This window comes from Haematobia irritans, chromosome 4 (assembly GCF_050003625.1).
Source record: "Haematobia irritans isolate KBUSLIRL chromosome 4, ASM5000362v1, whole genome shotgun sequence".
Lineage (NCBI taxonomy): Eukaryota > Metazoa > Arthropoda > Insecta > Diptera > Muscidae > Haematobia > Haematobia irritans.
Window position 1 is genome coordinate 148,629,190 of NC_134400.1, and position 12,825 is coordinate 148,642,014.

General features: G+C 35.4%; 1 protein-coding gene across 1 annotated transcript in view; it reads left to right on the forward strand.

Moving 5' to 3' along the window:
• LOC142235808 (G-protein coupled receptor dmsr-1-like) overlaps positions 1 to 12,612 on the forward strand; it is a 46,225-nt gene extending 33,613 nt beyond the window's left edge. Inside the window, exons 4-5 of the mRNA XM_075307066.1 lie at positions 11,678 to 11,925; positions 11,971 to 12,612. Coding sequence (XP_075163181.1) covers positions 11,678 to 11,925; positions 11,971 to 12,612 — 890 coding nt within the window. The remainder of the gene's footprint in view (positions 1 to 11,677; positions 11,926 to 11,970) is intronic.
• Positions 12,613 to 12,825: the final 213 nt, after the last annotated feature.

Consider the following 12,825-nt stretch of genomic DNA (forward strand, 5'->3'; position numbering starts at 1 on the left):
AGCTGTTAACGATTCCCCTAAAATTCAAACTAAAATGGTTCTTGTAAATCCAGAATCTGATATAGTATTCAATGGTAAAATCTTTAAATGTATCTTCGGGAAGGGTACTGGTTGCACTGCTCTGCTTGGTAGAATATCTGTCATCAAACTTCTTGCTCTCTAATTACCGCAGAAACTATAACAAATAAGGTTTGCAATAATGATTTTCATAAAATTCTGTTTGCGAAGAGTGCAAATGAAGCATTTGGACTAGAAACGGACACATGATTTTATTTTGGGGACCCAAGTGCTAATTTATAATTTTGATCAGCTAGGTTTAGATATTGTGAAATCATTTCCTCAGGACTCGGGCGTAAATGTTGTCCACTCATCAGTGTTCATCACTAATTTGGACAATATATCCCATAAATATAGAAATGATGAGGATGGTTCACCTTTTTGTTTATTTACCGCCTAATTTTATTAATTAAGTATTTATACCCTGCGCCACACTGTGGAACAGGGTATTATAAGTTAGTGCATATGTTTGTAACACCCAGAAGGAGACGAGATAGACACATAGTGTCTTTGGCAATAATGCTCGGAGTGGTTCCCTGAGTCTATATAACCATGTCCGTCTGTCCGTCCGTCTGTCTGTGAACACATTTTTGTGATCAAAGTCTAGGTCGCAGTTTAAGTCCAATCGACTTCAAATTTGGCACATGTTCCTGTTTTGGGTCAGAATAGAACCCTATTGATTTTGGAAGAAATCGGTTCAGATTTAGATATAGCTCCCATATATATCGTTCGCCCGATATGCACTTATATGGATCCAGAAGCCAGAGTTTTACCCCGATTTGCTTGAAATTTTGCACGAGGAGTACAATTGGTAGTATAATCGAGTGTGCACAATTTGATTAAAATCGGTTCAGATTTAGATATAGCTCCCATATATATCTTTTGCCCGATATGGACTTATATGGCCCAAAAGCCAGAGTTTAGGCCCAATTTGATTGGAATTTGTACTAGGAGTACAACTAGTAGTGTAGTCAAGTGTGCTAAATTTTATTGAAATCGGTTCAGATTTAGATATAGCCCCCATATATAGTTTTCGCCCGATTTACACTCATATGACCACAGAGGCCAATTTTTTACTGCGATTTAGTTGAAATTTTGCACAGGGGGTGTAATAAGCATTGTTGCTATGCGTGCCAAATTTGGTTGAAATCGGTTCAGATTTAGGCATAGATCCCATATATATGTTTTTCTGATTTCGACAAAAATGGTCAAAATACGAACATTTCCCTTTTAAAATCGTCTCTGCTTAGTCGAAAAGATGTAAAAATTACTCTAATTTTCCTCTACTTCTAATACATATATATCGAGCGATAAATCATAAATAAAAGTTTGTGAACTTTCCTTAAAATTGCTTCATATTTAAATCTTTCCCTTATTTTTATACCCTCCATCGTAGGATGGGGATATATTAACTTTGTCATTCCGTTTGTAGCACATCGAAATATTGCTCTAAGACCCTATAAAGTATATATTCTGGGTCGTGGTGAAATTCTGAGTCGATCTAGGCATGTCCGTCCGTCCGTTCGTTTGTTGAAATCACGCTAACTTCCGAACCAAATAAGCAATCGACTTGAAACTTGGCACAAGTCGTTGTTATCGATGTAGGTCGGATGGTATTGAAAATGGGCCATATCGGTCCACTTTTACGTATAGCCCCCATATAAAGGGACCCTAAGATTTGGCTTGTGGAGCCTTTACAGAAGCATATTTCATCCGATCCGGCTGAAATTTGGTACATGGTGTTAGTATATGGTCTCTAACAACCATGCAAAAATTGGTCCACATCGGTCCATAATTATATATAGCCCACATATTAACCGATCCCCAGATTTGTCTTGCGGAGCCTCAAAGAGAAGAAAATTTCATCCGATCCGGCTGAAATTGGGTACACGATGTTGGTATATGGTCTCTAACAACCATGCAAAAATTGGTCCATATCGGTCTTTAATTATATATAGCCCCCATATAAACCGATCCCCAGATTTGGCTTGTGGAGCCTCTAAGAGAAGCATATTTCATCCGATTCGGCTGAAATTTGGTACATGGTGTTGGTATATGGTCTCTAACCATGCAAAAATTGGTCCACATCGGTCCATAATTATATATAGCCCCCATATAAACCGATCTCCAGATTTGGCTTGCGGAGCCTCAAAGAGAAGCAAATTTCATCCGATCCGGCTGAAATTCGGTACATGATGTTGGTATATGGTCTCTAACAACCATGCAAAAATTGGTCCACATCGGTCCATAATTATATATAGCCCCCATATAAACCGATCGCCAGATTTGGCTTGCGGAGCCTCAAAGAGAAGCAAATTTCATCCGATCCGGCTGAAATTCGGTACATGATATTGGTATGTGGTCTCTAAAAACCATGCAAAAATTGGTCCACATCGGTCCATAATTATATATAGCGCCCATATAAACCGATCCCCAGATTTGGCTTGCGAAGTCTCCAAGAGAAACAAATTTCATCCAATCCGGTTGTAATTTGGAACATGATGTTAGTGTATGATCTTTAACAAGCGTGCCAGAATTGGTCCATATCGGTCCATAATTATATATAGACCCCATATAAAACTTTCCACAGATTCGACCTCCGGAACCTCTTGGAGGAGCAAAATTCATCCGATCCGGCTCAAAGTAGGAACGTGGTGTTAGTATATGGTCGCTAACAACCATACCAAAATTGGTCCAATCACACAAAAATTGGCCCATATCGGTTCATAATCATGGTTGCCACTAGAGCCAAAAATAGTCTATCAAAATTTTATTTCTATAGAAAATTTTGTTAAAATTTTATTTCTGTAGAAAATTTTGTCAAAATTTTATGTCTACTTTGTCAAACTGAATTATATACGTATTAAATCGATCTTTTTTGATTTAATATATACCACGTATGGACTTACATACAATTTAGAAGATGGTGTTAGGAGGTTTTAAGATACCTTGCCATCGGCAAGCGTTACCGCAACTTAAGTAATTCGATTGTGGATGGCAGTGTTTAGAAGAAGTTTCTACGCAATCCATGATGGAGGGTACATAAGCTTCGGCCTGGCCGAACTTACGGCCGTATACACTTGTTTACTATTGTTTTACATTGTGTTTCACCCTAGTGCATTAGCCGACTTACATTTTGGGTCTATCAAATTCTGTCCAGATCGAGTGATATTTAAATGTATGTATTAGGGACAAACTTTTATATATATCTCCCAATACATTTGACGGATGTGATATGGTATCGAAAATTTACAAAGTGGTGCAGGGTATAATATAGTCGGCCCCTCCCGACTTTAGACTTTCCTTACTTGTTTTTCATAAAAACTAAAAAATTTATTGGAGATTTTTGCGAGGAATTTTGATTTAAATTGGGGATTTTTGGGGACGAAAGCGTCCAAATTTGGGGAGAACAGCCAGAAAAATACTGGAAACACTGAGTGGCAGCCCGATATTTCAGCCTCACTCAGACTATTCAGTCCATTGTGATACCACAGTGGTGAACTTCTCTATTATCACTGAGTGCTGCTCGATTCTATGTTAAACTCAATGTCAAGGGACCTCCTTTTTATAACCGAGTCTAAACGGGGTCCCACATTGCAGTGAAACCACTTAGAGAATTTTTGAAATACTCAGAAATGTCACCAGCATTACTTAGGTTGGATAATACACCACTGAACTATTTTTTAGTCGAAACTGGGTTTTAACCCACGAACCTGTGTATGCAAGGCGGGCATGCTAACCATTGCACCACGGTGGCTCCCAACTTTATATGCTTGCACTTAAAAGTAATGTGTTAAAAATATGAGTTAAAAAATTCATATTTTTTTACACCGAAGTCTGTTAAATACACCTTTTTCTCTTTGTGTAAGCTAAATAGGTTTTGGCCTTCTAAGGCTTCTTCAATTATTTTGAATGAAAGCCCAGGCCATCCCCTGGGAAAATACAATGTAGACTTCACTAATGTTTCCACACAATACAAATTCATTGTGGTTTAATAGTCATGTCACAATATTGGTCCAAAAATGAAATTCTAACGAGGGTGCTTTAAATAAATAAATGTCATTGATGTTAAGGAACCTGCAGTTAAGAAATCTTTTGGGGGAAGAAAAGAGCATTTGTTACAGAATTAGGTATAAAAAGCCAATAGGATAAGTAATGTTGACTGTTTTGCTAACATCATTAGTTTTTAGTACCGTCTTCGCATTCCATACCAACAACAGCTGGAAAAGTCTTTCCATGTTTTCCAATAAATCTTGTACTCAGTGTGAAGCGACAACTTTTGTTTGTCAATCTGCTACATGTTTATGTTTGCTCCCAGGACATAGCAAGTTATTTTATTTCACCAGTCCCCTGTCAATGGAATAATTCTTAATGTATGTTTCTGGCATTAAAGAAGTGTCCATTGCAAGAAGTGATGAATTAAAAATGACTTGTAGAAAGTGATAAAAAGCTTTAAAAATCTACATCAGTTGCCTTGAGTGTTTGAGTGGGAATAGGCGTGCTTGCTGACATACATATTGTTGGAGTTTCGAGAAGATGTCGAAACTCCATTGCTCAAAAGCATGCAAGAAATGGTTACAGTCGAAAGGAAGCCACGCACCAAATAAACCGTAACTACCGTGCAAAAAAAGCGTCACCAAAAAAATAGTTAAAATTTACTGTCTGATCCGGAAGTGGTGCAATATTGGGGCAGAAACGATGAATTTAACATAGGCTTGTCATAGAACGGATGTCCACCATTTCATCACTTCTTAAGGTGTGATCCGAATTCAGTGTTTTGGATGTGAATTAAAAATTTTTGTGATATATTGTCACAAAAATATGGACAGAATTAAAAAATCATGTAGCGAAAGTGATTGTTAGCATTTTAAAACAGTAGGCTCTCAAAATATTCTAGCAAAAACGCATGCACTTTGCATAACGCAGAAAATGCCGTAGTGCAAACAACGAGTATGTATACAAAGGTACCGTTAGAAATTTACAGATAAACAGTTTTTGTGTTCTAAATGCCTTATAAATTAATTTCGTAGATGTGAACAACGAAGTGCATGTGTATTCGATTGGACATCATGACAACACAGCAAAAATTATTTAGTGGTGTGTAGGGTGACCTATTGACTTTTTAAAATTTCTGTAACTTTTTTGTTTATGAATATAAGTAAATACTTCAAAAGCAAAAGATTCATATTTTGTTAAGATCTTTATAACGGTTATCAGAAATAGGCATCATAGGGGTATACGAAGCGAAATAAAAAATTAAAAATCAAATTTGGGTCGTAGGGTGCACGAAAAAAAGTTTTGGTGCTCTGAAATTGTCTTCGAATATGCTACAAAACTGGGGGGTGGCCGCATCAACTTTTTTTCCTTTAGGCCGTGACCCTATCTAGTGTATAGGTCAATGTTTTGCTATAGCTCCCATATAGACCGATCCCCCGATTTTTATTTCTAGGGCTTCTAGAATACCTAGTATTTATCAAATTTGTTTGAAATTGAAAATCTAGAGGTTTTCTAGGACCATAAGGAGGTGTGCCGAAAATGGTGAATATCGTTCCACGTTTTGGTATAGCCCCTATAAAGGGTGATACGGTCAAAAATTTGGTCAAGGGAAATCGCGTGTAAATCGGTGAAATCGTTTATTTAAAAAATCAAATTAAATTTCTTTTTCAAATTCAATTAGTATAAAATTCAGGAAAAATATTCAGTTAGGCTTTCGCTTTTTCAAATCCGAATTGCCGGGCCTCACGTTTGACACCTGCCATCAGATTTTGTACAGCCACCTTGGCCACCTTCTTTGCCGCAGAAAGCCAGTTTGCCTTGAACTGCTGCTCGTCCTTAGTAGTTTTTTTGGTCTTCTTTAGGCTCCGCTTGATAATAGCCCAGTATTTCTCAATTGGGCGGAGCTCTGGCGTGTTGGGAGGGTTCTTGTCCCTGGGAACCACCTGCACGTTGTTGGCGGCGTACCACTCCATGTCCTTTTTACCGTAATGGCAAGATGCCAAATCCGGCCAAAACAGTACTGATCAACCGTGTTTCTTCAGGAAAGGCAGCAGACGTTTATTCAAACACTCTTTCACGTAAATTTCTTGGTTGACAGTCCCGGAAGCTATGAAAATGCTGTTTTTCAAGCCACAGGTAAATATGGCTTGCCAAACCAGATATTTCTTTGCGAACTTTGACAGTTTTATGTGCTTGAAAATATCTGCTACCTTTCCCCTTCCTTTTGCCGTATAAAACTCCTGTCCCGGAAGCTGCTTGTAGTCGGCTTTGACGTAGGTTTCGTCGTCCATTACCACGCAGTCAAATTTCGTCAGCCTCGTCGTGTACAGCCTCCGGGATCGCGCTTTGGCCGTCCTATTATGTTTAGGGTTTCGCTTGAAACTACCGGCAACTCTCTTTGTCGTCTCAGCGGCTTGCGGTTTTCGATTTCCCCCCGATCCAGACTTCCTGGCTGGCGACAAACGTTCCCCAAACACTTTAGTTACATTTGTAACGGTTGATTTGGCAACTTTTAGCGATTTTGCCAGCTTTGCGTGCGAGTAGCTCGGATTTTTGCGATGCGCGAGCAAAATTTTGATACGCTGCTCTTCTTGCTTGGACGGCATTTTGACAAGTGAATTCCAAAATCAAAATAGGAGCAACATTCTACACACACACACCTTCAAAATGAGGGGTGTTCAGGTTTTTTAAATACAAAATTGAAAGAAATACGTCAAGTTTATATTGACCAAATTCCGACCTTATCACCCTTTATAGACCGATTCCCGATTTTATTTCTTGGGCTTCTACAATACATAGTTTTATCCAATTTTCCTGAAATTGGATAAAACTATTCTAGGACCATAAAGAGGTGTGCCGAATATATTGTGTATCGGCACAGTTTTTAATATAGCCCCCTTATAAACCGGCCCACCGATTTGGAGGGAACTACACCCTCACAAAAAATCGCTTCTGTAACATATACTCCCAAACATATTTTGCTTCAAGCATATACATTTTTGGGTATTGCCCAAACATTTATATGTTTGATCTCTTCCAATATATAATATGTTTGAAAGCATATTGGTCTAAACAATATATGTTTGGGTAGTCTAAGTTCCAAACATTTTGTATTTTTGCATCCAAATTCAATAATGTTGTCTTCTAAAAAACAATATGTTATTATGTGAACATATAATATGTTTGGAAGCATTTTGCACCCAAAAATATTATATGCTTAAAAAAAAATTCTCCCAAACAATATTGTGCTCAAAATTTTATTTATTTATTTATATATTTACAATCATAATGAATTATGAAAATAAACAGGTAATATAGGTGCTAACAACATAGGTTTTCGACCTGAATGCCCAAAATTTTGTTTCTGCCTAATTGTATATTGCCCCACATCTTTCTCACTTCCACGAAATTTTTTAGTTCTTAGCACCTTTTTCTGTAATACAAACATTGTAGAAGAAATTATTCAATTTTATGATTTTTATTTTATTTTAATTTTACCTTTTGCCGGACGGGGATTCGAACAGCAGACCACACAGTTTGTAAGGATCAAAGAAGTAGCTGATCAATTGCCCAAGGAAAAATAAAATGTTAATTTTGTTATAACAAGCAACAACCACCAACTTAATTCAATATCGCTCCCTGTTAAATAGCGCTCCAAGCTACTAAACACATAAATGTTTATAGGCTATTTCTAAATTAATATATGTTTGTATCCAAGCATATTATATTTACAAACATTTTATGTCCCAAACATAATATGTTCTAACATATTAACATATATGTCCCAAACATGTTATGCTAATTTATGAACATTATATGCTTGCACTCAAAAAAATTTTGTTTAAAAATTTGTGTTCCAAACATATAATGTTTATAGCCAAACATATGAAAAACAGTCTTTTTCGTCCGTGTAGAACTACAATTAGATGTGCTGAATATTGTGTGTGTCCCTCCCTGCTTTTGGCATAGCCCCCATTAGACCGATATCCCGATTTAACTCCTAGGGTTGCTAGAAATTGTAGTTTTTATCCGATTTGCAACAAATTGAAATTATACTGGTATTTTACACCGACAAAAAAGTGTATATGATTTAGTTTTTATCTGTCCATTTGGTATAGCATCCATAACATATAGAGCTATTTCAGATCTTTAGGGTACAGAAGGTACACAGATCTTGAAAATTGCTTGAAACTGAATGTAAAATTTCCAGATTTTACTTCTCATAATCATTTAAATACTTTGAGTAAAAATCTAAAGGATTTAGATTTGAAATCAAGGCGTTATTTCATCATTTTCTTACACACTTACAAGAGATGTTTATGATTCCTCTAAAATCAAACAAAAAACTATTTTTATAAATCCAGAATTTGATCTAGTATTCATAGGTAAAATCTTTACATTTATCTTCGGGAAGCATACTGGTTGACCCGATATGCTTGGGATATGTCATCAAAACCCCCCTGAAATTTTCAAAGGAAACTATTATATTTGATTCATTTTGATGGGTATTTAAGATTCGACCCGGCCGGACATACTGCTGTATATACTTGTTTTATTACACTTTTATTTTCTTATTAACTAAGCACTGCAACAGAGTGCGTCAAACGCCATTGGACACAAGTGTCGAGACGTAAATTCAAATGTTTGTTATATGATCGTATTGTGGCACCAAGGCCTAACAGTATAACTATTGCTCGAGATGTTATTATACCCTAAACCACATAGTGGTCGGGGTATAATAAGTTTGATCGGCCAAAAAATGTGCCTACCAGAAATATTGATTTTAGACCCCATAAAATATATACCGATCGACTCAGAATCACCTACTGAGTCGATCTAGCGCTTGGTGTCCGCCCATCCGTCTGTCCATGTATTTGTTGTTCACAGGATTCCGGTCGCAATTATTAACCGATTTTGATGAAATTTGGTACAGGGAGTTTTTTGGGCACAAGGACGAACGCTATTGAATTTGGAAGAAATCGAATCAAATTTAGATATAGCTCCCATATATATGTATCGCCCGAAATGGGGTCACGTTGCGCTTTTTTTCAAAACGGATCGTCACCAAATTTGGCAAAAGGTAATCTTTTCCATCGCCCTTAAAGTCTGCAAAATTTCATCGAAATCGGTTCAGATTTAGATATATCTCCCATATATATGTATAGCCCGATTTTTCCCAAATTTGGTCACAAAACCTTTATTTATAAACCGATCTTACTCAAAGTTGGCTAAATATAATCTTCTATAGCACTAACTATATGTGCAAAAAATCATCGAAATCGGTTAAGATTTAGATATAGCTCCCATATATATATAGCCCGATTTTCCCAAATTTGGCCATAGAACCCTTATTTATTAACCGATCTTACTAAAAGTTGGCTAGATCCAGTCCACTATAGTACTAACAATATGTGCAAATTTTCATCGAAATCGGTTCAGATGTACATATAGCTCCCATATATGTATTACCCGATTTTGAAAAATTCGCCCCTAAGAACCCTATTTTTGACCATACAGGCCTCATTTCTTAACTGATCTTACTCAAATCTTGCACAAGGTAACCTTTTGTGGTATTAATCAAACCCGCAAAATATTATGCAAATTGGTTCAGATTTAGATATAGCTTCCATATATATGCATCGCCCAAATTTGGCCATAGTACTCTTATTTATTAACCAATGTTACTCAAATTTCAAATTTTGATGTACTAGCCGATCGTATTTATACGTACTTGTAGCTCTTACATAAGAATATTGCTCGATTTTTACAAATTTGTATTTATTACCCACATCAATTTAACGATTTTCTCTTTTTTAATAATGGGCTCAATATTAGTGGCATACTAACCCCGTAGGCGCAATAACAACACAGCCAGAGTTGCTAGAAGTAGAGGAAATTCCCTATATGTAGGGGTTTTCTAATATTTAGCGTCTTGTAGGGACGTAGGGCCACAATGTAGGACATTCAACACAATTCGTAATAATTTTTACATTTTGGTGGTTCTAGAGGAGGAAATTAGAAGCAGGCAAGGCTTGATCTTTAACAATATGTGGTAAACTTTATTCCTGTAGAGAATTTTGTCAACATTTTATTTCTATAGAACATTTTGTCAAAATTATATTTCTATAGAAATTTTTTTTCAAAATATTATTTCTATAAAAAATTTGCTCAAAATTTTATTTCTGTGGAATTTTTTCTCAAAATTTTATTTCTATAGAATTTATTGTCAAAATTTTATTTCTATAGAAAAATTTCTCACAAAAATTTGTTTATAGAAAATTTTTCCAAAATTTTATTTTTATAGAGATTTAACAAAAAAGATTAGAATTCTACCAACTGTGGGAACCGTGGTGGTAATACAAATTTATATTCTAAGCTATATACGTTGCATATTCATGTTTTAAGATAATAAAGTACTTAGAACCATTTTTGTTTTGTAAATTTTTTAAATTTAACGAAAAATATAGTAGGGAAAATTGTTTGGGAACGTATGGGAAAGTAGGGAAATCTTTTTGTCCTTGTAGGGTAAACCGAACATTTTCCCTGGCAACATTGACTATGAGCAATAGTCAGATTGACACAAAGCACCCATAGACAAGTACCCCTTAATTTTCTTAAATTTGCAACTGCGGTTTATCTTCCTGACCTATATGTTACCCCACAATGTAATGGCGGTTTAGGGTATGATATAGTCGGCCCCGCCCGACTTTCTACTTTACTTACTTGTTTTTAGTATGAATGAAATTTAAAGTTTGTTATTCTTGGCAAAATTTTATTTCTATAGAAAATTTTCACAAAATTTTATTTCTATAGAAAATTTTCACAAAATTTTATTTCTATAGTAAATTGTTGCAAAATTTTATTTCTATAGAAAATTTTGTCAACATTTCATTTCTATAGAAAATTTTGTCAAAATTTAATTTCTGTAGAGAATTTTGTCTAAATTTTATTTCTATAGAAAATTTTGTCCAAATTTTATTTCTATAGAAAATTTTGTGCAAATTTTTACTTCTTTTGAAAATTTTGTCAAATTTTTATTTCTTTAGAAAATTTTGTCAAATTTTTATTTCTACAAAATATTTCTCAAAATTTTATATCTATTGAAAATTTTGTCAAATTTTTATTGCAATAGAAAATTTTCTCAAAATTCTATTTCTATTGAAAATGTTGCCAAATTTTTATTTTTTTACAAAATTTTTCTCAAAATTTTATTTCTATAGAAAATTGCGTCAAAATTTCATTTCTCTAGAAAATGATGTCAAATTGTATTTCTATAGAAAACGTTGTCAAAATTATTATTTCTGTACACAATTTTGTCAACATTTAATTTCAATAGAAAATTTTGTCAAAATTTTATTTCTATAGAAAATTATCTCAAAATTTTATTTCTATAGAAAATTTGTGCAGTACCTCTTAGTTGGCGAGGAATATTTTCAAAGTCTACCAAAACATCAGGAATTCTACCAAACTACCCAACAGTAAAAAAATACCATTTTTGATAGAATTCTACCAGCTATGGCAACCGTTGTTACATCTCCCATGAGATGTTCGTTTCTCTTTACAAGACTAACCTAATCTAATCAGATTCCTACATTAACGAGAATTTGTTTCTTTTTTATTGCAGGTGACCTAATGGATATCTTGGCACTAATTAATTCCAGTATAAATTTCATACTCTATTGTTCAATGAGTCGACAATTTCGTACAACATTTACACTACTGTTTCGACCTAAATTCTTGGACAGGTGGCTTCCTGTCGCCCAGGATGAGGAAACAATTGCGGGAGTGCAATATTTTGGTCGCCATGGTAGTCGAGCTCGTGGATCTACAAAAAATGGTGTTAAACGTGATGCTGTCAGCAAAAGTTGTATGGTAGATCACAATCAGAGGACCACTACCCAAATAACGAATGTGTAGCAAAAAGCTAAAGACTTGCTTAACGCACCAAGAACAACGATAATTCCAGAGCGAAAAATAGCAGGAAGCATATTTTCTGAGAAAAATCATGAAGCTGAAATAGACATAGATATAGGTCAGTTACCAAATAAGACTAATTGTAAGAACACACTTCTTGTTGTTGTTGATGGTACCATGTGTCAAACACTTAACCAAGAACAACAATGCAAGGAAGAGAATGAAAAGTACAATACCAGAGATAGTGACTTAACACAGCACTGCAATGACGACGATTCACTTCGGTCTTCAGCAAAGCAAACAAAAAATTCCCCCAACAAATGGTTACGTAGGTCATCCTCTTCATCGTCCCTATTAAATTGTATAATATGTAAACTTAAGCATCATCCTAGTTTAAAACACCCACAAGGACAACAGCATCAACAACATTTCCCACATCACCGACCGGTCACAATGACGATGATGATGAATACAAATGGGGCAATGGTAGACCCTGGTAGTCCTTTGCAAAAATCTGATGCTATTGTTGTAGTCATGCAAAAGGACTCCTCTTCGGATCATCAAGTGTACGTGACTCATGTAGCATCTGCATGTAAAGATGATGACTTTCAAGAAGAGGGTCCTCAGAATAAATGCAGTGTTTAAATGCATTAGCCAAAACAATATTGTGTGACATGCAACTCTATTGTTGGCATTTTCAACAGGCGTCAACATCAATGCTCCCGCTGACAATGTAGACACTAACATTATTATCGGCCTCTTATTGTTCACGTTCATTGCCTTGAATATCAACTGTAAATAATTTAAATCCATTGTTCAGTGATTAATTTGTGGATTCCACAAATACATGTTCAATAT